The following is a 23,184-nucleotide window of genomic DNA, read 5'->3' on the forward strand; positions in this document are numbered from 1 at the left end:
ATCAGAAAAAAATTAGTTTCCAGTATCACGTGAATATCATTTTACTTTTAAAAGAATTATAATTCATTTTTAAAAGCATATTTACTTCCTTCTGGAATTGGCTCCATATCCCAGGGGCTCATCTTTTCTCTCTCATTATTGTCCCAGCTATTAAAAAATAAGAAGATGCAAATCAAATTAATCATAGAGTACTTCCTTTCATATACTACCACAATTTTACATGACTTCTTGGGGGTGAGATTTGAAAAGGGCAATACAGTTGTCTTGAAAGTACAACTCTGGTTATATACAGATAACAATAAACTTCTAACAGAGAAAACATGGTCCATCTCTATGAAACTTAGAGGGCAGAAAGCCTACTTTTAGTCAATACAGAGACTGAAAGTCAGTCCTCATAGAATGAACATTTCTTCTATCATTCTTGAGAGGATTTATTCATTAGCAATCTTACAACTCTGGATTTTCAAGAAGAATTAAAGTAAATGTTGCAAACAAATAGTACTTCCAAACATGAGGCAACCACCTCTGCCTAGAATTCATACGACTAAACAAAAGACTAAGTACTAATATTCATTGCTATATTCCAGCAATAACAATTACTTTAAGTAGTAAATTAGTTTCCGTATTTCCCATTAAAAAATAGTTGCAATTCTTGTCTGAAGCAGAAATAGTTAATAAAAAATGCAGACAATAAAAGAGGTAGAAATAAAGTGTTTAGTTATTCCTTTGTTTTAGTCAAAGAAAACAAAGAACTTTGCTTTGACTAAAACAAGGGAAGAACTGAGCACTTTACCATCAAATTTCTTCTTTACAGGTACAGGTATTGTGAGACTAGATAAGTCAGATAAAAGGGCATTACTCCTGGTGGAGGTTTTTAAAAGTCCACATACTACTACAATATCATATTAGGCATAAAAGATCATAAACATACTTACTGAACACTATAACACTGGAAAGAACTATCAGGATACTCTGGTTGAAAAGGCTGCTGACTCTCCACAGTTCCAAACCACCAGGCGTCATCTATTATACTGCGGAATCTATCACCTATAACGTTTTAAAATTTTTAAAAGGATGCTCTTGAGAATATTAGCTCTGTTCCCACTCTAAATTACTGCTTTTTGTTGACTACAGAAGTAACATTGTATCTAGCATTATCAGAAGCTTCCATCTAGGTTTTCGAGATAAGTGATTATTTTACGTTTTAACCTCTTCATGTATTTTGATTTCCAAGTGGTAGAAATCTTGCTGAAATAAATTACATATGACCACGTCTTCTTAAATAAATGATAACTTTTTCAATTCCTTAGCATCATCATTAGGCACACTTCTTATTGTATTACATATGTACATAAATGCAATTGATTCTTCTATCTTGCTTTTAGCTTTCTTTAAAAATCTCTTCATACTAGTTTGTATATTACAGATCTTCAAGGCAGGCTATAAATCAAGGAAGATGTAGGAAAGTTTGGAACTTCCTAGAGACTTGTTGAATGGTTTTGACCAAAATGCTAATAGTCATATGAACAATGAAGTCCAGGCTGAGGTGGTCTCAGATGGAGATCAGGAACTTATTGGGAACTAGAGTAAAGGTCACACATGCTATGCTATAGTAAAGACACAGGCAGCATTTTGCCCATGGCCTAGAGATCTGTGGAACCTTGAACTTGAGAGAGATGATTTAAGGTATCTGGTGGAAGACATTTCTAAGCAGTAAAGCATTCAAGGAGTGACTTGGCTGCTGTTAAAAGTATTCAGTTTTATGTATTCACAAAGATATTGTTTAGAATTGTAACTTATCTTTAAAAGGGAAACAGAGCATTAAAGTTCAGAAATTTTGCAGCCTGATGACTGATACTATAAAAAAAAAAACCTGGCCCGGCATGGTGGCTCAAGCCTGTAATCCCAGCACTTTGGGAGGCCGAGACGGGCGGATCACGAGGTCAGGAGATCAAGACCATCATGGCTAACACGGTGAAACCCCATCTCTACTAAAAAATACAAAAACCTTGCCAGGCGAGGTGGCGGGTGCCTGTAGTCCCAGCTACTCAGGAGGCTGAGGCGGGAGAATGGCATAAACCCGGGAGGCGGAGCGTGCAGTGAGCTGAGATCTGGCCACTGCACTCCAGCCTGGGTGACAGAGTGAGACTCTGTCTCAAAAAAAAAGAAAAAGAAAAAGTAAAAGAAAAACCCATTTTCTGAGGAGAAATTCAAGCCAGCTGCAGAAATTTGCATAAGTAACTAGGAGTCAAATGTTAATCATCAAGAAAATGGGGAAAATGTCTCCAGAGCATGTCAGAGCTCTTCAAGGCAGCCCCTCCCATCACAAGCCCCGGGGCCTAGAAGGAAAAAATGGTTTCTTGGGGCTGCCCCCCTGCTCTGTGCACACTTGGAACTTGGTGCTCTGTTTGCCAGCTGCTCCAGCTCCAGCCATGAATAAAAGGGGTCAAGGTATTGCTCAGGCTGTTGTTTCAAAGGTTGCAAGCCCCAAACCTTGGTAGCTTCCACGTGGTGTTGGGCCTGCAGATGCATAGAAGTCAAGAATTGAGGTTTGGGAACCTTCACCTAGATTTCAGAGGATGTATGGAAATGCCTGGATATCCAGGTAAAAGTCTGCTGCCGGGGCAGAGCCCTCATGGAGAATCTCTGCTAGGGCAGTGCAGAAGGCAAATGTGGGGTTGGAGCCCCCATACAGAGCCCCCACTGGGGCACTGCCTAGTGGAGTTGTGAGAAGAGGGTCACCGTCCTCCAGACCCCAGAATGGCAGATTCACCGACAGCACGCACAGTGTGCCTGGAAAAGCTGCAGACACTCAACGCCAGCCTGTGAAAGCAGCTGGGAAAGGGGATATACCCTGCAAAGTCACAGGGATGGAGCTGCCCAAGAGCATGGGAACCCACCTCTTGCATCAGCGTGACCTGGATGTGAGACATGGAGTCAGAGGAGATCATTTGGGAGCTTTAAAATTTGACTGTCCCGCTGGATTTCAGATTTGCATGGAGCCTTCAGTCCCTTTGTTTTGGCCAATTTCTCCCATTTGGAATGGGTGTATTTATCCAATGCCTGTACCCCCATTATATCTAGCAAGTAACAAACTTGTTCATAGGCAGAAGTGACTTGCCTTGTCTCAGATGATACTTTGTACGTGGACTTTTGAGTTAATGCTGGAATGAGTTAAGACTTTGGGGGACTGTTGATTGGTTTTGAAATGAGGACATGAGATTTGGGAGGGTCCAGGGGCTGAATGACATGGCTAGGCTCTGTGTCCCCACCATAATCTCATCTTGAAATCTAATCCCCTGGCATCCGGGGAGGGACTTGGTGGGAGCTGATTGGATTATAGGGGCAATTTCCCTCATGCTGTTCTCGTGATGGTAAGTGAGTTTTCACAAGATCTGATGGTTTGAAAGTGTGGCACTTCCCCTTCTAACTCTCTGTCTCCTGCAGCCATATGAAGAAAGTCTTGCTTCCCTTTTGCCTTCTGCCATGATTGTAAATTTCCTAAGGCCTCCCGAGTCATGTGGAACTGTGAAATAAACAATTTTTTCTTTATAAATTACCCAGTCTCAGGTAGTATCTTTATAGCAGTGTGAAAATGAACTAATACGTATGGCTACAATTAGATTTTTAAAATTCAGGCCAAAGTAATTAAGTGTGCAAAAAAGTCAATAGTTTAAAAATCCTTATGTTCTGTATTGTATTGTTACACAATAGAGCTACAAGCAAATTTCTTTAACTTTTAAAATGTTTTCCTTTACATTATTGTTATACTGTTTTTTATAATCAAAAAAGAAAAGGAAGGAAGGTAAAGGAGCAAAAGAGGGTGGGAAGGTGACAGGGAGGGAAACAAAGATGGAAGAAGGAAAAAAGGAAACAAATCACAATCAGTAATCATCTGTTTTAGAACCTAAGTGTAAAGTGCTCTGTTTTAGGGCAACTGACATTTGCGAATTTTCTTTATATTCCTATTTGTATACTAATAGAGTAGATATTTGCAGAAGGTTTAGAGATTATATGCCACATACAATGTGCATGAGAAATAACTAAAAGGAAATTTTAACTTAAGTTTTCTAGTTTCTCTGATAGCTTTTTTCAGCTAAATGATAAGCTAGTTTCTTTCTGTTCAATCACAGTTAAAAAGTTACTTACTATACATAAGCTTAATAGTTATTAAAAAACAATTCTATACTTACCAATCTGCCAGTTCCTTTCTTTGGCTTCATTATAAAACTGATGTAGCACAAGGAAGTCAATGACATCTGGCATGTCATGATACCTATACAGAAAATAAAGCACATATGAATCAATATAGAGATATAACAATATATGTTGCTAAATGTCCAAGGATATATGTTTATTGTAGACCCATTAAGAAAATTGTGCAAACCTCACAGTCCCTAGAAATGCCTTTACTTAAACACCATCTTATCTGATCTGTTTGAGAGTGCCCTGCCTACTGTCATATTGCTTTAAAAATATAAAGATGCCAATAGAGGTTTATAAACATTAATATGAGGTATTTTATATTAAGGAGTATGAATTAATGTTCTTTAATCTCCTTACATTTTAAACTCAGCTTCACATAAAGAGTCTCTGACTTATTATTCCTGTTATTATTAACAGAAATAAAAGCAACTACCGGCCGGGCGCGGTGGCTCAAGCCTGTAATCCCAGCACTTTGGGAGGCCGAGACGGGCGGATCACAACGTCAGGAGTTCGAGACCATCCTGGCTAACACGGTGAAACCCCGTCTCTACTAAAAAATACAAAAAACTAGCCGGGCGAGGTGGTGGGCGCCTGTAGTCCCAGCTACTCGGGAGGCTGAGGCAGGAGAATGGCGTAAAAACCCGGGAGGCGGAGCTTGCAATGAGCTGAGATCCGGCCACTGCACTCCAGCCTGGGCGACACAGCAAGACTCCGTCTCAAAAAAAAAAAAAAAGCAACTACCATGTTTCAAACATTCGATTAGGGAATTATAAAGGTTTATCTTTGATGCCTCACAACAATCTTTAGGAAGAGATTACCATTTCCATTTTACAAATGAAGACACAAATTCAGAGAGGTTAAGTAACTTGCTTATGAACCTATCTATCTAACTATCCATAACATAAATACATACACACACACACACACACACACACACACACACATACAAATATAAATAAAATGGAGAAACAAACTAGGAATTAAACTCTGGTCTTTATAATTCTAAACCCTGTAGTACAGAATGCTATAGTGTTTTCTCTCCCATTGAGCCCTGTACTCTGTAGAATATACAATAGGTATTAAAATACACACACTCAAACACAGAGACCCAGAGATAACTACTCACTTAATGGAAAAAGATTCTCCAGTCATTTTGCCTGAAATTGGGTCCAGAAATGCAAGCTTCAAGCAGCACAGTGTGGGTGGGCCAACCTCATATTTGATTCCTACAATCTTAACAAACTCTTGCTCCTATTCATGAGAATACCAATAAATTATTACTTTCAATATAAATAATTACTTAACATTTGCATAGTATTTCATTATTACTTGAATAATTTATTAATATCTGAAGATTCTCTAAATGCCGGGCACTACACTAAGTGTTAAAGGTAATAAGACATGGCTCTTAACTCTTAATAGCAGGTTGTAGTTTAGTGCAAGGATCTAAACCAAGAATGAGCAGCCACATCACCTGGGGAAATGCTTCAAATTTAATGTTCTGAAATCCTATACCTATAGAATCGAATTCTATGTTTGGGGTACAGCTTGGTAATATATCTATTTTGGAAAAACTCCCTAGTGCAGTATGATGCTCTGGTTAAAAATCACTCCCCTAGCAAAAACACAATATGTAAGCATACAGGTATATATGTACGTGTACATGTTTGGGGTGAAGACTTATACTTTTTAATATCTACAACATTATCTTTTTTGTTGTTTTTGTTTTACTTTAGATTCATGGGGTACACGTGCAGGTTTGTTACATGGATATATTGCATAATGGTGGGGTTTGAGTTTCTAGTGTACCCATCCTCCAAAGAGTAACCATTGTACCAAATAGCTAATTTTTTAAACCCTATCCCTCTCCTAATCTCCCTTCCTTTGGAGTCCCCAGTGTCTATCATTTCCATCTACATGTCCAATTGTCCAACTGTTTAGTACCCATTTGTAAGTGAGGGCATGTAGTATTTGATTTTTTGTTTTTTAGCTGTTTTACTTACAATAATGGCCTTCAGCTTCATCTATGTTGCTGTAAAGGCCATGATCTCATTTTTTTATAGCTACATAGTATTCCATGATGTATATGTACATTTTTTTTTATCCAGTCTACCACTGACGGGCATCTAGATTGATTCCATGTCTTTGCTATTGTGAATAGTGCTATGATGAACATGCGTGTGCATGTGTCTTCACGGCAGAACAATTTATATTCCTTTGGATATACATCCAGTAATGGAATTTGGGTAGTTCTACTTTAAGTTTTCTGAGAAATCTCCAGACTGCTTTCCACAGTGGCTGAACTAATTCACATTCCCACCAGTAGTGGATAAGTATTCTCCCCTCTCCACAACCTCACAAGCATCTGTTTGTTTGTTTTGACTTTTTAATAATACCCATTCTGACTGGTGTGAGATGGTATCTTGTGGTTTTGATTTGCATTTCCCTAATGATAAGTGATGTTTTAGCATTTTTTCACATGTTTGTTGGCCACTTATACATTTTCTTTTAAGAAGTGTCTGTTCATGTCCTTTATCCATTTTTTAATGAGATTGTTTGTTTTTATGCTTGTTAAGTTCCTTATAGATTCTGGATATGATCTTACAATAATCATACACATTCACTAATTATTAGTCACATTTAACTGATGGCAAAACTGATCTTTGTAGGTATAGGGTCCTGCTTAAAGTTATATACTAGCATATAGCAGAGCTACAATTGAAATCCAGGTCTTATTCCAAAGGCTAAGCTCATTTACCACATATAAGCTGCTCCTACAATTTCCTAGAACAACAAGGTTAGGATAAAAAGAAAGAACTTGGCTGGATGCGGCAGCTCATTCCTGTAATCCCAGCACTTTTGGAGGCCAAGGAGGGTGGATCACCTGAGGTCAGGAGTTTGAGACCGGCCTGGCCAACATGGTGAAACCCCATCTTTACTAAAAAGGCAAAAATTAGACAGGCGTGGTAGTGGGCGCCTGTAATCCCAGCTACTCGAGAGGCTGAGGCAGGAGAATTGCTTGCACCTGGGAGGCAGAGGTTGCAGTGAGTGGAGATCGCTCTACTGCACTCCAGCCTAGGTGACAGAGCAAGACTCTGTTTTTTTTAAAAAAAAAAAAAAAAAAGAAATCACATGTTTTATTCAGTCCTGTGAATCTAAAGAAGAACTCAACTTTTACTTGATGCAGAACAGATGGAAGCTGTCCCTATCTTCCAGAAGATGATTATGTAAAGCTCACGTGATAAGCTACTTTACCACCTGATGACATTAATAAAAAGTTTTACAAACATCTAAATCAAATCTTTATTTTAATAAATATACATATTCTCAGCTGGGCATGGTGGCTCATGCCTGTATCCCAGCACTTTGGGAAGCTGAGGTGGGTGGATCACGCTGAGGTCAGGAGTTCAAGACTAGCCTGGTCAACATGGCGAAATCCCGTCTCCAATAAAAATACAAAAATTAGCCAGGCGTGGTGGCATGTGCCTGTAATCCCAACTACTCAGGAGGCTGAGGCAGAAGAATCACTTGAACCCTGGAGGCGGAGGTTGCAGTGAGGCGAGATAGGGCCACTGAACTCCAACCTGGGCAACAGAGTGAGACTCTGTCTCAAAAGAAATAAAAAATAAATAAATAAATATACATATTCTCTCTTATATCCTTCCTGTCAAGAATCATCACACAACCCTTCATTTACCTGGAAAACTATCATAAAATGGCCCTTTAGTCTCTTGTTCAGAAAACCAAACTGAAACACAAATAAACCTAGGTAGAAATGGTGGTGAATGTATACCTATGTCTGTCTGTATGTGCACGTGTGCATATATAGACACACATATATATACACAAATGAATGAAATATTTATTGACAAAATCATTCTCCATAAAGTATGGAGCCACATGGGTATTATATATGTAGCTACATGGGTAATATATTAAAACAGCTATTTTACAAAACACCATAAGTTTCGGGGCTTATTGTGATTTATCATATTTAATATATACCAAAGCTGTCAGAACCTTGAGAGTGTTTATAGTCTACACGCTCAGTTTATGAAGCATCCAGAACATACAAAGTTGCTGATTAGAGAAAATATCCACACAAGGGAACTCCTGCTTTGCTCTAATTATGGACTAGTATAGACTAGACAATAGAAAATAGCATACAAATTTTAAGAAACATATAAAATGTGATCCATAATATTCAGTTCTACAAGAGTATAGTACACCATCTTATCTTGGATACACAATCAACAGTGAAAGATTCATAAAACTGAGGAAAAAAACCATGGGTAAGCAATTTAATTCCAAAGCTACTTCAATTGCATAGCTTATGAATTTGGCAAACTTACCCTGAGATCCATTTTGTTCCATGGCTGTTTTTGTAAATTAACACTGTATATTTTTGATTTCCTTACAGCCCGAACATAAGCTTCATGTCCTTGCCTAAAATAGATAAGCTAAAACAGAAAACATAAGGTATTAAACAGCAGCATCCTATATAACACTGTATGTCCAATATATATTCCTACAAACATCCTCTTCTGTTTGCAGAAAGAAATAATTATAATACTGAAAGACTTCATACAATAAAGGTTTCAAATTATGTTAATTCAGTACTCACGCCTATGTAGCCCTGTGCTCATTACCACATCATATAAACACAGTAAACACAGTCCTTTCCCTTCAATCAGCTTCATAAGTGTGCTGAAGAAGCAGAATCACGGAAAATGTATACAAAACTGGTCATATTTTAAAGTATATGTGCCCCTCCATATCCACAGCTTCTGCATCATCAAATCCAATCAACTGCAGGTTGAAAATATTTGATATTTTCTATAGATATAGATATATAAAACAACACAATTACGCCGGGCATGGAGGCTCACGCCTTTAATCCCAGAACTTTGGGAGGTTGAGGCAGGTGGATCACCTGAGGTCAGGAGTTCGAGATCAGCCTGACCAACGTTGCAAAACCCCGTCTCTAATAAAAATACAAAATTTAGCTGGGCGTGGTGACACATGCCTGTAATCCCAGCTGCTCGGGAGGCTGAGGCAGGAGAATCACTTGAACTCGGGAAGTGGAAGTTGCAGTGAGCTGAGATCACAACATTGCACTCCAACCTGGGCAACAAGAGCAAAACTCCCTCACAATAAATAAATAAATAAATAAATAAATAAATAAATAAATGATGATGCAAATAAAAAACCAGTATCGTATAACAACAATTAATACAGCATTTACATTGTATTAGGTATCATAATATAGAGATAATTTAAAGTATATAGGAGGATGTACATAGGTTATATGCAAATACTAGGCCTTTTATATAATGTCCTTGTAGATTCTGTTATTTGCAAGGGGTGCTAGAGCCAATTCTGTGTGGATACCAAAGGACAGCTATACTATACTTCAAATTATAACTGACACTCTATCAAAATTTTAATATTCAGTCTACACATTTCATATAAACAGTATAAATCACAGGTTAGTAAATGGAGTAATTTCAAGGCAAATTAAAAGTTGCCTGTTACAGGAGTTCATGTCAGAACTGGCATATTATGGAAGGAAAATGAATTCAATTACTTAATTCTTCAGCTCTTTAAGCCACCATTTACTATCGTTTTCTGTATTTATTACAAAAAGTTTCTTTTCCTCAAGTTTAAAAGCAGTGATAGAGGCTAGGCACAGTGGCTCACACCTGTAATCCCAGCACTTTGGGAGGCCGAGGCGGGCAGATCACCTGAGGTCAGGGGTTCGAGACCAGCCTGGCCAACATGGTGAAACTCTGTCTCTACTAAAAATACAAAACTTCGCTGGTCATGGTGGTGCACGCCTGTAATCCCAGCTACTCTGGAGGCTGAGGCAGGAGGATCGCTTTGAACCCAGGAGGCAGAGGTTGCAGTGAGCCAAGATAGCTCCACTGCACTCTAGCCTGGGCAACAGAGCAAGAGTCGGTCAAAAAAAAAAAAAAAAAAAAAAAAAAGTAGTGATAGAGATAAGTAAATAGAAGAAAGTAACAAAAAATACCATATTATGAGATTTCTAAAATACATTAACATACTCTACCAATCAATACTAAGTTAGAATTTCTAATAGCTAAAAATTTGAGCAGAAAATAAAAAAGGTTTAAAATTAGTAAATAAAATAATTGTAAGGGTTAAAAACCAATAATACACATGACATTAAGATATCCTTTATTATATATTCATTCCTGAACTCAACAAATACTGATCATTGAACATCTATGTATAGGCACTAGATGCTGTGATAAGGTATAAAAACATTTCCTCTAGGATATGGAAGCACATGTGGATATATAACTATAACGCAAGGTAGAATATATTATATATCAGAAGAGAAAGATAATTGAGGTAGAAAAGCTTATGAGGACAGAGGAACTGGTCAATGAAAAACAAGGACAACATCCTGGAAAAGTTAGTATTTGAATTAGACCTTGAAAATGATAATTTTAAGAAGCAATGATCTGTGGGTAGGGATATCTAGGCAAGACAATAAAGGCTTAATAGTAAGATGAAGTAAAAAGTAATGTTGCCATTAAGAAATGAATTATATAAAAAGTGTATGTTTGCCTTTATAATTTCTTTAAAAACATTCTCTACATATTCATTGTCTGATTTACATACATCTTCCTCATTACCTGAAGAACTGTCTTCACCTCATATACATTAGTCTTGAAGCATATAAGGATATAGTAAGTTTAACAACATAGAGGAAAAGGAATTCAACCAAAGAATGGAGAAAAATGGTCCTTAGACAGGAGTCTCATCAGATCCTAGAGTGTATAGATCCTTGTTTTGTTCTATAAAGTTTTCTAAGGTAATTAAACATGACTCCTCTTCTGCCTCCAGAAAATAAAAACAGGCAATAACTATAAGAAATAGTGATTTGAGATATGCCAATAACATTTTACAAGTTCTCTGTTTTTAAGTATAGCATTTGTCAGAAAATATTTATTAACATAATTATGCAAACAAGCATTACTCAGAAGTCCAATACCTATAAGAAAACATCAAAAGAAACATTTAAAAATATCTAAAGATAATCAGCAGGTAATAATTTATTTGTAAGGCTATTTGATAGCTACTCTGATATAAGATCTCTATGAGGCAATTACAAAAAAGTTTTGTAAAATTTTTATTGTTCCCAAAATGTTTAGAGTCAATTTGCAAGGTTTTGCTCCTTCTGCTGCTGCAGTGACAATATTACATTTCTACTATCACTCTTAAATTTAAAACTGTGTAAAAACATTGAATCAATAAAAAAAAAATTAGTATATCAGACAATATCCAAGCCAAAAAGAGTTCTAATGTTCCAATATTATTTTATTATTTTATAAAATAATACTAAATTTCAAAATAAAATGAAATTTTTTTACCAGGTAGAATTTTGATTAATTTTTGGCCAATAATAAATATGGCTATACTTGTCAATCACAGACTCAGAAAGAAAGACCTGTTTGCAAAATTACATTCCCCTACTCATTTAAAGGAGTAAATACCTTCTTGTGTACTTTCTTTCAGGTTGAACTTTTCTTTTAAAAAAAAATATTGGAACATGAATGAGGACTCAAAATACCACTCAATTCTACTAAGTGGCAATTCAGATTAAAATAAAGCCAATTATTTTCATGACTTCATAAGCTGATTAATTTATCTCCATATTCAATGAGCATCTAATAGACTGAAGCTATTGTGCCAGGCCCTACGAAGGATACAAAGATTAATACTGTTCAATCACCTTCCACAAGAAATATATAATTAAGCAGAGCAGATAAGATACTGTATATATTATTATAATGGAATTAGGAATATAAATATATTCAGACTGATTAAGGTTAGTGCTCTTGAGGCTACACAGAAAAAGGTTATAACAGGTAACAATTACCTCATCTCCCATTTGTGGAACAAATGGGGAACGTCGGGGTATAGTATCCAAGATCCACTGAGGGGCAAACCATTCTTCATTAGGCTCACCTGCCATAGAAACCAGTCCTCCTTTCTAAAACATAAAAACATGAACAGTATATGTATAAAACACAGTTCTCCAATACATAAAACACATAAACAATAGTATGAAAAATAGTAGGCAGAGAAGATTAAAAATTTCAGGATACAATGAAACCTAACGTATATAAATTTGAATGATTTTGCTTTATTACATACAACTTTTCTGGCAATAAAAAAATCCCGTTACTAAATTTTAACTGACAGGTAATAACTTGACACTATATACTACCTAAAAACCATAACTTTTACATATGTCTCTTGACTACCACATGAATTCAAATGTAAGAATAAGTTTTTGCCCATAAAATAGTGATAATCTAGAAAATAATTATGTCTACTAAAGCAAAAGACTACAGAACGTGTCTATAATCAATTTTGAAGTTAAAATTATAATAACTACATAAACCAAGTCTTTAAATCATTTAAATCAATTTATAGTAGGGAAAAGAAACTGTCACTGGGATGAAATAAAAACATAAAGGTAAGCCAGGCACAGTGGTACACAACAGTAGTCCCAGCTAACCAGGAGGCTGAGGTGGGAGTATTGCTTGAGCCTAGCAGTTCGAGTCTGCAGTGTGTTGTGATTATGCCTGTGAATAGCCACTGCACTCCACTCTGCGCAACATAACGAGATCCCATCTCTCTAATAAAAACACCAAAAAACAATGGAATGGAGGAAAAGTCCTATACAATTTATCATACTCTTCCATGTTACAAGTTAAAAATGTTAAAAATTAGGACTCAAAATACCACATGACAAGAATAATAATGTTGTCAGATAAGAAATGTTATCAGATAGAGGTGACAAGAATAATAATTTTGTGAGACAGTAGTTTATTTTAGGACATTGCCACATTTTAACAAATGATTGTGAATATGTTTGAATAACAAATTGTAATGAAACATTCTATAGCCTCTACCTTTGGTAACAGAAAAATTTCAAAAATTCTTTACATTTTGAAGTGAAACTACTTTTACTTACTTTCTCAGATGAAATGTTATTTTTAGAGAAAAGTCAATGTTACTATTAAATATTTAAGTATCAAAGGCAAAAAAACAAAAAATAACAAAAACAAAATAACTCATAAAGTTACAAACCTTCTTTCTAGTCTGCTTAGGTTTCTTTTGCCTTTCTTCTAGGGACTTCAAATTTTCCTCATCAGAGCTGCTGCATATTTTCCGTGTTGTCTGTCTCGTTTGTCTTTTTGGGGGTTGTAAATTTATTCCAGCATCTGCTGTCCAATCAGAATATTCACTTGATGAATCACTGTAAATAAATCAAAATTATGGATACCTAAGTACAGAAAAGGAGTTTTACTTAATAATTGAAAGATCATACTGTAATCAAACAGCATTATAAATGACATGGCTGGATTTTGTTCTAACTTAAGAGAAAAAATATCAGCCAGGCGCGGTGGCTCACACCTGTAATCCCAGCACTTTGGGAGGCCGAGGTGGGTGGATCACGAGATCAGGAGTTCGAGACCAGCCTGGCCAACATGGCAAAACCCTGTCTCTACTAAAAATACAAAAATTAGCCGGGTGTGGTGGCATATGCCTGTAGTCCCAGCTACTTGGGAGGCTGAGAGGGGAGAATCACTGGAATCCAAGAGGTGGAGATTGCAGTGAGCCAAGACCGCACCATTGCACTCCAGCCTGGGTGACCGTGAGACTCCATCTCAAAAAAAAAAAAAGAAAATCAATATAGAATTTCAATCATTATCTTAGTAATTTTAATGAAATCCTTCTTGGATTTCATTAAATCCAAGAAGGAATTAAAATCCCGTCCAAAATCACAAAAGCTTCTTCAAAATAAAAAAGCATCTTATTCTTGGAAATGTTGAAATGGGATTATTTTAAAACTGAAATAAATACATATACAGTCATATACAGTCATGTGTCACTTAACAAAGGCGATACCTTCAGAGAAATGCATCATGAGGTTATTTTGTCATTGTGTGAACATCATACAGAGTATACTTACACAAACGTAGACAGTATAGCCTACTACACAGCTATGCTATATAGTAAAGCCTATCGCTCCAAGGCTACAAATTTGTACAGCATGTGACTGTACTGAATATAGTTGGCAATTTTAACACAATGCTAAGTATATATCTACACAATACTAAGTTTATATCTACACATAGAAAAGGTACAGTAAAAATGTGGTGTAAAAGATTTTAAAAAATGTATACCTACATAGGGCACTTAACATGAATGGAGTTTGTAGAACTGAAAGTTGCTGGTGGTGAGTCAGTGAGTGATGGTGAGTGAATGTGAAGACCTAGAAAATGACTGTACACTATTGAAGACTTTACAAACACTACACTTAGGTTACACTAAATTTATTTAAAAAAATTTTATTTCTTCAATAAGAAATTAATCTTAGCTTACTGTAACATTTTTACTTTATACTTTTTAGCTTTTTTTTAACTTTTTGACTGTTTTGTAATAACGCTTAGCTTAAAACACATTGTACAGCCGTATTTTTTTTTTTTTTTCTTGAGACAGAGTTTCGCTCTTGTTGCACAGGCTGGAGTGCAATGGCACAATCTCGGCTCACTGCAATCTCCACCTTGCGAGTTCAAGCAATTATCCTGCCTCAGCCTCCTTAGTAACTGGGATTACAGGCCTCCGCCACCTCGTCTGGATAATTTTTGTATTTTTAGTAGAGATGGGGTTTTACCATGTTGGCCAGGCTGGTCTCGAACACCTGACCTCAAGTGATCCTCCCACCTCAGCCTCCAAAAGTGCTGGGATTACAGAAGTGAGCCACCACGCTCGGCAAATTTTTTCTTTATCTCTTTACTCTATAAGGCTTTTTTCTATTTTTAAGGTTTAATTTTTTTCAATTTTATTTTAAAACTTGATTTAAAAACTAAGACACAAACATTAGCCTAAGCCTACAGAGGGTCAGGATCATCAATATCACTGTCTTCCACCTCCACATCTTTTCCTGTTCCACTGGAAGGTATTCAAGGACAAAAACACATGGAGCTTTTATCTCCAATGATAATAATGCCTTCTTCTGGAATATCTCTTGGAGGACCTGACTGAGGATATTTTACAGTTAATAATTTATTACAAGTACGACAAGTACACTCTAAAATAACAACAAAAAGTATAGCATAAACTGAGCATATTGGTGTGCATCTGTACACCCTGCTACTCAGGAGGCTGAGCCTGAGGTGGGAGGACTGCTCGAGCCCAGGAGGTCAAGGCGTGCCTGGGCAACATAGCAAGACACCATCTCTAAAAGAATAGAAAATGAAATGAAGAAAACATAATAATATATAAGTATAGCATAGTAAATAAACCAGTAACATAGTTGTTTATTAAGTACTATATACTGTACATAACTGTATATGCTAAACTTTTGTATGGCTGACAGTTCAGCAAGTTAACTTACACCAGCATCCCCACAAACACGTGAATAATGCTTTGTGCTACAGTGTTACAATGGGTATGATGTCACTAGGTGACAGGAATTTTTCAGCTTCATTATGGGACCATCGTCATATGCACTCCGTCATTGGCTGAAAGATCATTATGCAGAGGGTGAATATGATTGCCAAGATGTAGAATCTTGGATTTAAAAAGAATCTTATTTTGTAGATGAAGAAACTAAAAGGCCCACAGTGACGTCAGAAAGATATTGGGAGAGCCAGGATCACATCAGGTCTCTCGGCTTCCAGCCAGTACCTTTTCTACTATAAAACACTATTTTAATTCTGATTTTACCAATTTCCTACAAGAACATAATTTCATATTAAAACTGTTCAATAAATTCGACCAAATTGAAATCATTAAAACTACCTGGAAGAACTTTCACTTTGCCATTCAACAACAGGATCCTCTACTGAAGCATCACTTGTGCCAACAGTTTCGTCTTCCTATAACAAAGAGCCAGCAATTAAGATATATGGATATTACCACCTAATGTATTTCTAGTTAAAAAACCGCTACCTATTTTACAGCATTTCTTGAATTCTGCCCTCAAAAAATACTCTCCTTAAAATGCACATAATTATTGTTCTAAGTATATCTGTAACTCACAACTAAGTCTACTAGGTATTTCTAAATTTCTGGCATCATTATCTTATTGATATAAAACATCTTTTTATGATTTCAAAGACTCAATAGATTTTTTAAGTCCAAATATAACCCTCTTAAATACATTAGAAACATTGTTTTAAAAATGCCTATATGTCTCTATCAAGTTAATATAATTACTCTCCACTAAAAATTTTAATTATATTTTTTATGTAAAATTTTAAATACAGTAGAGAGAACAGATAACCCGTGTACACAATCTCCAGTTTAGACAATAATTAACTTCCTATTTTATCTATACCCTCACCCACTGCCTTATACTCTTAGCATTAGTTTGATGCACATCATGACCAAAAAAACCATTTTAACCATAAATATGTATTAAGATTAGGATTTGTTTTAGAAGTACAACCATAATGCTGTTATCACATTACATGTAAAAGAGAGCATCAGGCCAGGCACAGTGGCTCATCCCTGTAGTCCCAGCACTTTGGAAGGCCAAGGCAGGCAGATCACCTGAGGTCAGGAGTTCGAGACCAGTCTGACCAACATGGTGAAACCCTGTCTCTACTAAAAATACAAAAATTAGCAGGGCATGGTGGCATGCACCTGTAGTCCTAGATACTTCGGAGGACGAGACAGGAGGATTGCTTGAACCTGGGAGGTGGGGGCTGCAGTCAGCTGAGATTGAGCCACTGCACTCCAGCCTGGGCAACAGAACAAGACTCTGTCTTCTGCTTGTTTTGTTTGTTTTTGTCTTTTTTTAAAAGGGTGGGGGGGAGCATCAGTTCCTGAACAGTGATCATTCTTTTAAGATCAAGATTTCATACGGGTGGGGGTGGGGCATGAATGGAGGACATCTTTGATAACAGTTTAAGAACTGTGAATGGGGCCAGGTGCAGGGGCTCATGCCTGTAATCCTAGCACTTTGGGAGGCCGAGGCGGGCAGATGACCTGAAGTCAGGAGTTCAAGATCAGCCTGGCCAACAGGGTGAAACCCTGGCTCTACTAAAAATACAAAAATTAGCCATGCATGGTGGCACATGCCTGTAATCCCAGCTACTGGGGAGGCCGAGGCAGGAGAATCTCTTGAACTTGGGAGACAGAGGTTGCAGTGAGCCAAGTACGTGTCACTGCACTCCGGCCTGGGGACAGAGCAAGACTCCATCTCAAAAAAAAAAAAAAAAGAATTGGGAATGGCACGCGAATGACAGTACCATATATTGTCAATGCATGATTAAACCTTCATTATGCATTTAACAATGAAAGCTGTTAAGAGAACAAAAAGACTGGAGAACAGAAGAACAAGATGAAAAGAAGCTACACTCTTTATTCATTACCATGAAAAAGGTAGATCTGAGAAAAATCAACACTCAATGATCTCCATGAGAGGTGAAGTCAATAATAACAAAAAATGTGTATATTATGTTGATTAGATAGCCAAACAGTTCTGAAACTGTGGAACTTATTAAAGTTCTTTATATTTCGCTCCTTTCCATTTCTAGGCTGATTTCCTCTTAAACTCTTTTTTTCATTGTGTCAAAGGCAAACTCTTGCTGGCATATTTGATACCCTCACAAAGACAGCATCTGAGGTACAAATCCGAGAAGACACCTAAAGGAATTAAATATGCCCAAATATACCTACTAAATGTATTATTAATGAACAAATCTCTTACAAGAATATAATTAAAATAATTTTCTATTAAAGAAGTGACCCTTAAACCCAAATGGATGATACGAACTGGGAAACAAAAAACTACATCAAATAAATAATAGTATATATCTAACCTCTGAGGAGCTGTCTGAGTCTTCCTGTACACCTGAATTTTGACATGAAGGTTGTGAATTATGCTCTATGTTGGACCGTGTTTGGTAAGTATGTTGACGTTTGCGCTGTGTCCTTCGTAAAGAACGCCCACAGCTAGGCTCATAATCATTCTGTAAAAGAGAATAATAATAAATTTTAAAAAAGGAAAATCTCAGTAAACACACAAGGAACATATATAAAGGAAATTAGGTGGGGGGTAGGGGTGAGTAGGAGATGAGAATAAGTTCCCCTAAAGAAAGCCAACATATAACTATATTTATACATATTTAACCCATTTTCCACTAATATTGATCACTCTCCTATTTTGTAAACCTTGTGAAAAATTAAAGACAGTGCTGAAAAGTCTGGGTTGCAAAGTCCCACAGACTTCTCTGTACACTGCAGAGTGATAGTTTAGGCAGCAACTCCTTGATCCTCAGTTTTGCCAGAGGCTGCAACCAGACCTGTGCCGGAACCACGTTTGGAAACCAGTATGACAATGATATCATTGTCTGGAGCAGGATTCATCAAACTGACTATGCAATGGAAGCTGTTAAACAAGGTTCAGCTACAGTTGGTCTGAAATCAAAAACCCATGCACTATTGATTGCATTGAAAAGGGCACCATCGGAGCTTGCAGCTCATCAGAAAATATTCTCCATGTTGACAACCATATTAGTATCTCAACTGCAGGGTTTACTGATGATGGTAGACTGTTATGTAATTTTATGTGCCAGGAGTGTTTCAATTCCAGATTTGTATCCGATAGACCACTTCCTGTGTCTTCTCTTGTATCTCTAATTGGAAGCAAGACCCAAATATCAACACAACAATACGGCTGGAGACCATATGGTGTTGGGCCACTTATTGCTGGGTATGTTGATATGGGCCTCGCATTTTCCAAACTTGGCCATCTGCTGACTATTTTGACTACAGAGCTATGTCCATTGGGACCCGTTCTCAGTCAGCTTGTACTTACTTGGAGAGACATATGTGCAAATTTATGGAATACAATTCAAATGAACTGGTTAAACATGGTCTGCATGCCTTAAGAGAGACAATTCCTGCAGAACAGGACATAACTACAAAAACGTTCCCATTGGAAATGCTGGTAAAAATTTGGAGTTTACAATGTATGATGATGATGATGATGATGATGATGTGTCTCCATTCCTGGAAGGTCTTGAAGAAAGGCCACAGAGAAAGGCACAGCCTGCTCAGCCTGCTGATGAACCAGCAGAAAAGGCTGAAGAACCAATGAAACATTGAGTGACAATCCAGCTGGCACAGCCTGCTCAACCTGCTGATCAACCAGCAGAAAAGGCTGATGAACCAATGGAACATTAAGTGATAAGCCAGCCTATGTATGTATTATCAAATACGTAATAATGCTGGAAAACATACTGATGATACTAATCATCAGTAGAATGGTAGTGGAATGGTATGTTTTAGGTATCAGTCCAGATTTGAGCTTTTTCTAAGTAACCTCACTAAAACCATATAATGGTGTACATTTTTCTTTGAGATGTCTATATAATCATTTTCTAGAAAGTACAGGTATCTGTACTAATGTTTTTATATGAAAAAAGTAAGTGTCTTTGTGATTTTAAAGCCAACTGTAATATAAAATTGTTTCACTTCCTGAAAAAAAAAAAAAAGAAATGTCTGGGTTGCAAGAATTTGCCCATTCATAATTTACATATGCCACATTATTCAGAATTATTATAGGATGAAGCAAGACATTTCAGTCACATTTGTGTATATATAATATGTATTTATTTAGTTATTCAAAAATCTAGAAAACTTTTTTAAAGTGCTAAGATATATAAGTGGATTTAATAATCTACACTTTTGTTCATTCTAGATTAATATTGAAGACTAAACTCTGATCTTTTATTTCTCTTGCCCAAATTTCTATCTAAGAGGCCTTCTGCGGGGGTGGCCTCTTAGATACTTTTTATTCTAGATATTCTAAAGATCTAGAATATCTAAGAGGCCTTCTGCGGGGGTGGGCATGGGAGCGGAGGTTCCACGCTTTACAAACCACGAAGTCGCATCAGAGGGGTTTTACTTAACCCTATATAATATGTTTTAACTTTCCAGTCTGACTCTGGCATAACATCATACAACAGAGAAAGAAAGAAATCACAATATTTTAACCGCAAATATGTTTCTTTGTCATTTCTTGAAATAGCCCGGTAAAGCTGTCTTAAAATCAACATTCTGTAGAGAATCCCGTTCTCTTTCCAGGCCTTTTTCCTGATCCAGGAGAGAATCAACCAAGAGTCTGGCACTTTTATTTAAGTCTGAAAAGAAACATTTGCTATCTACTCTCTGTGGAAAAACTACCTAGAGGTTTCTTCTGCGTAATGAGAATCTCGGTCTCTAAAACTCCTTATCTTAACCCAGACATTTCCTTCCATTGATTCTAGGTCTTTAGACAATAACTTAACTCTTTCAACTAATTGCTAATTAGAAAATTTTAGAATCTACCTATGACCTGGAACCTCCTCTGCCACACCCCCCTGAGTTGTCCTGCCTTTCTGCACCAAACCAATGTACTGTCTTACATGTACTGATAGATGTCTTGTCTCCCTAAATTGCACAAATCCAACCAGTAGCCTGACCATCTTAGGCATATGTTCTCAGGACTACTTCTTGAGACCAGTCACTGGTCACTCATATATGGCTCAGAACAAATCTCTTCAAATATTTTACAGAGTTTGATTCTTTCATCAACAGCATTCTTAAGATTCTTAAGAGTTAAAAAGTATCTTTAGAATAAATTTAGTCCAATCTCCAACCCCCCACCTCTGAAATACAAAACTAGGTCCAGGAGAGAGTTGTTTAAAATAAAAATGAAATAATAAATCTTAGATTACTTCTAACAACAGAAGGGAAAGGACTCAAAACAATCTGCATACAAAAAGTAACAATTTAATTTTCGGAACTGAAATCTAAACTCTGTTCCTTTTTTCTTCTCTTGCTCAAATTCCTATCTCAAGCGTCTGGAGAGTCATGCCTTACAAACCATAGAGTCCCATCAGAGTGGTTTTATTTAACTCTATGTAACATGGCTTTACTTTTCCAACCTCACTTTGGCATAACATCACATGACAGATAAGGAGGGGAATCAGAGTATTTTAACCCCAAATGTTTCTCGCCATATCTTGAAATAGCCCTGCAAAGCTGTCTCTTGTGGGGAAAAACCTACATTGTGCAGAGGATCCCCTTCAAGAGAGAATCAAGTAAGAGTCTGGCATCTTCTTAAGTCTGATAATAAACATTTACAACTATTTTCTCTGAAGTTTGCTACCTGGAGGCTTCATATGCATAATAAAGAATCTTGGTCTTCACAAACCGTCATTTTTTTTTTTTTTTTTTTTGAGACAGAGTTTCACTCTAGTTGCCCAGGCTAGAGTGCAATGGCGCGATCTCAGCTCACTGCAACCTCCGCCTTCCAGGTTCAAGCAATTCTCCTGCCTCAGCCTCCCGCCTCAGCCTGCGAGTAGCTGGGATTACAGGCATGCACCACCATGCCCAGCTATCTAAACCCTTATCTTAATCCAGACATTCCCTTCTATTCATTCCGGGTCTTTAGATAAAAACTCTTTCAACCAATTTCCAGTCAGAAAATCTTGGATTGGAAATTGACCTGGAAGCCCACTACCCACCTTCCAGTTGTCCTGCTTTTCTGCACCAAACCAATATACATTTTACATCTATTGATTGATGTCTTATGTCTCCCTAAAATGTATACAACCAAGTTGTAGCCCAACCATCTCGGGCACAGAGTCTCAGGATCTCTTAAGGGCTGTGCCACAGACCACTGGTCACTCATTTTGGGCTCGGAATAAATCTCTTCAAATATTTTAGAATTTGACTCTTCATCGAAGGCACACAGACGCACAGAAATTCATGCCATGCTTAATCCCTTATATCCCATTGAGGATTATTTCTACTATTTGTGGACAATATAGAAGAAAAGAAATTGAGTTACTATGGATAACTTACTTGTAGTTATAACAAGAATTGGCAGTATATTCATTTAGTAAAAAGGTCAAAATAGAGATTTAATTTTTAACAACTAAAATTTGAAGTGAAAACTATTTTATTCTAACCTTTACAAATACAAAACATTACTATTGACATTCCATTTAGCTAAGCTGCAATCCTAGAATGTAATTAGGAACCAACAAGTTTAAAAGTGTATGTAAATGTTTCACATTTTCAACATAAGCAAAAATATCTACAGACCTAAGGACCCTGTCCATTAGTCTCAGTCAAGTCTGATGTTTGATAAAATCAGCTTAGTAGGAAAAAAGAATAAAAATCACTGTTCTGAGTCATTCAAAAATCTCTTAAAAAAAAAAAACTAACAAAATAAAGTTAATTTCTTAACAATAAAAGTTAAGAGTTAAGAAAGCAAACATCAAAATGATCTAATATTTGAAGATACCCATTTCATATTTATCTAAATTTCTGTTTATCAATTATGGAAAAAAAAATTCAAAATCAGGGTCCATCACCTAGATTTGTTTAACAACATCAAAATCATCCTAGACTCTTCAAATTACCACACTCTACAGAAACTATGGTTAAATTTGGGAAGAAAATTATACATTTGGTGTACCTGAGAGTATTCTGCTTAGCAGTTTCTTTCTATAGTACATCACAATATACAGATCATGTTTTGCTCCTAAATGATTTGGTAAGCCAGGAATGGGTCTAGGGTAGGGATCAGCAAACTTTTTCTGCAAAGGACCAAAGTGTAAATATTTTTTGGCTTTGCAAGTCATACAATCTCTGTTACAACTATTCAATTCTGTCTTACAGCCTGAAAGCAACCATATACAAGATATAAATAAGTGAACGTGGTTGTGTTCTCATAAAAATTAACAGAAATAGGTAGCAGAACTGATTTGGCCCATGGGCTATAGTTTGTCAATCTCTGGCCTAGGATATCTGGATCATTTGTTTTACATTCTAATTAGTGATCTGATAATATATTTAAGGTTCCACTTTGACCATATAAAAATGGTTATTTTAATACAAATATCTTATACCTACAATGACCACATG

At 36.6% G+C, this 23,184-nt stretch overlaps 1 protein-coding gene and 1 pseudogene across 7 annotated transcripts in view; one reads left to right on the forward strand and one right to left on the reverse strand.

Annotated features, from left to right (window-relative positions):
- Positions 1 to 23,184, reverse strand: part of BRWD3 (bromodomain and WD repeat domain containing 3) — a 134,926-nt gene that overhangs the window by 20,052 nt on the left and 91,690 nt on the right. For 5 of the 7 annotated variants that reach the window (XM_015443968.4, XM_005594021.5, XM_045384126.3 and 2 more), the window contains 9 exons: positions 18,084 to 18,233; positions 16,057 to 16,133; positions 13,336 to 13,504; positions 12,116 to 12,229; positions 8,559 to 8,666; positions 5,333 to 5,457; positions 4,194 to 4,276; positions 936 to 1,047; positions 86 to 147 (listed from right to left, as the gene is read on the reverse strand). In XM_015443968.4, the coding sequence (XP_015299454.1) occupies positions 86 to 147; positions 936 to 1,047; positions 4,194 to 4,276; positions 5,333 to 5,457; positions 8,559 to 8,666; positions 12,116 to 12,229; positions 13,336 to 13,504; positions 16,057 to 16,133; positions 18,084 to 18,233 (1,000 nt within the window). Of the gene's footprint in view, positions 1 to 85; positions 148 to 935; positions 1,048 to 2,163; positions 3,527 to 4,193; positions 4,277 to 5,332; positions 5,458 to 8,558; positions 8,667 to 12,115; positions 12,230 to 13,335; positions 13,532 to 16,056; positions 16,134 to 18,083; positions 18,234 to 23,184 lie in introns of those variants that run through there. The other 2 variants (XM_074029232.1, XM_074029233.1) reach the window with 2 other exon arrangements.
- On the forward strand, positions 18,337 to 19,371 carry LOC102139001 (proteasome subunit alpha type-1 pseudogene; annotated as a pseudogene).

The sequence above is a fragment of the Macaca fascicularis genome, chromosome X (assembly GCF_037993035.2).
Source record: "Macaca fascicularis isolate 582-1 chromosome X, T2T-MFA8v1.1".
In the NCBI taxonomy this organism is placed as follows: Eukaryota; Metazoa; Chordata; class Mammalia; order Primates; family Cercopithecidae; genus Macaca; species Macaca fascicularis.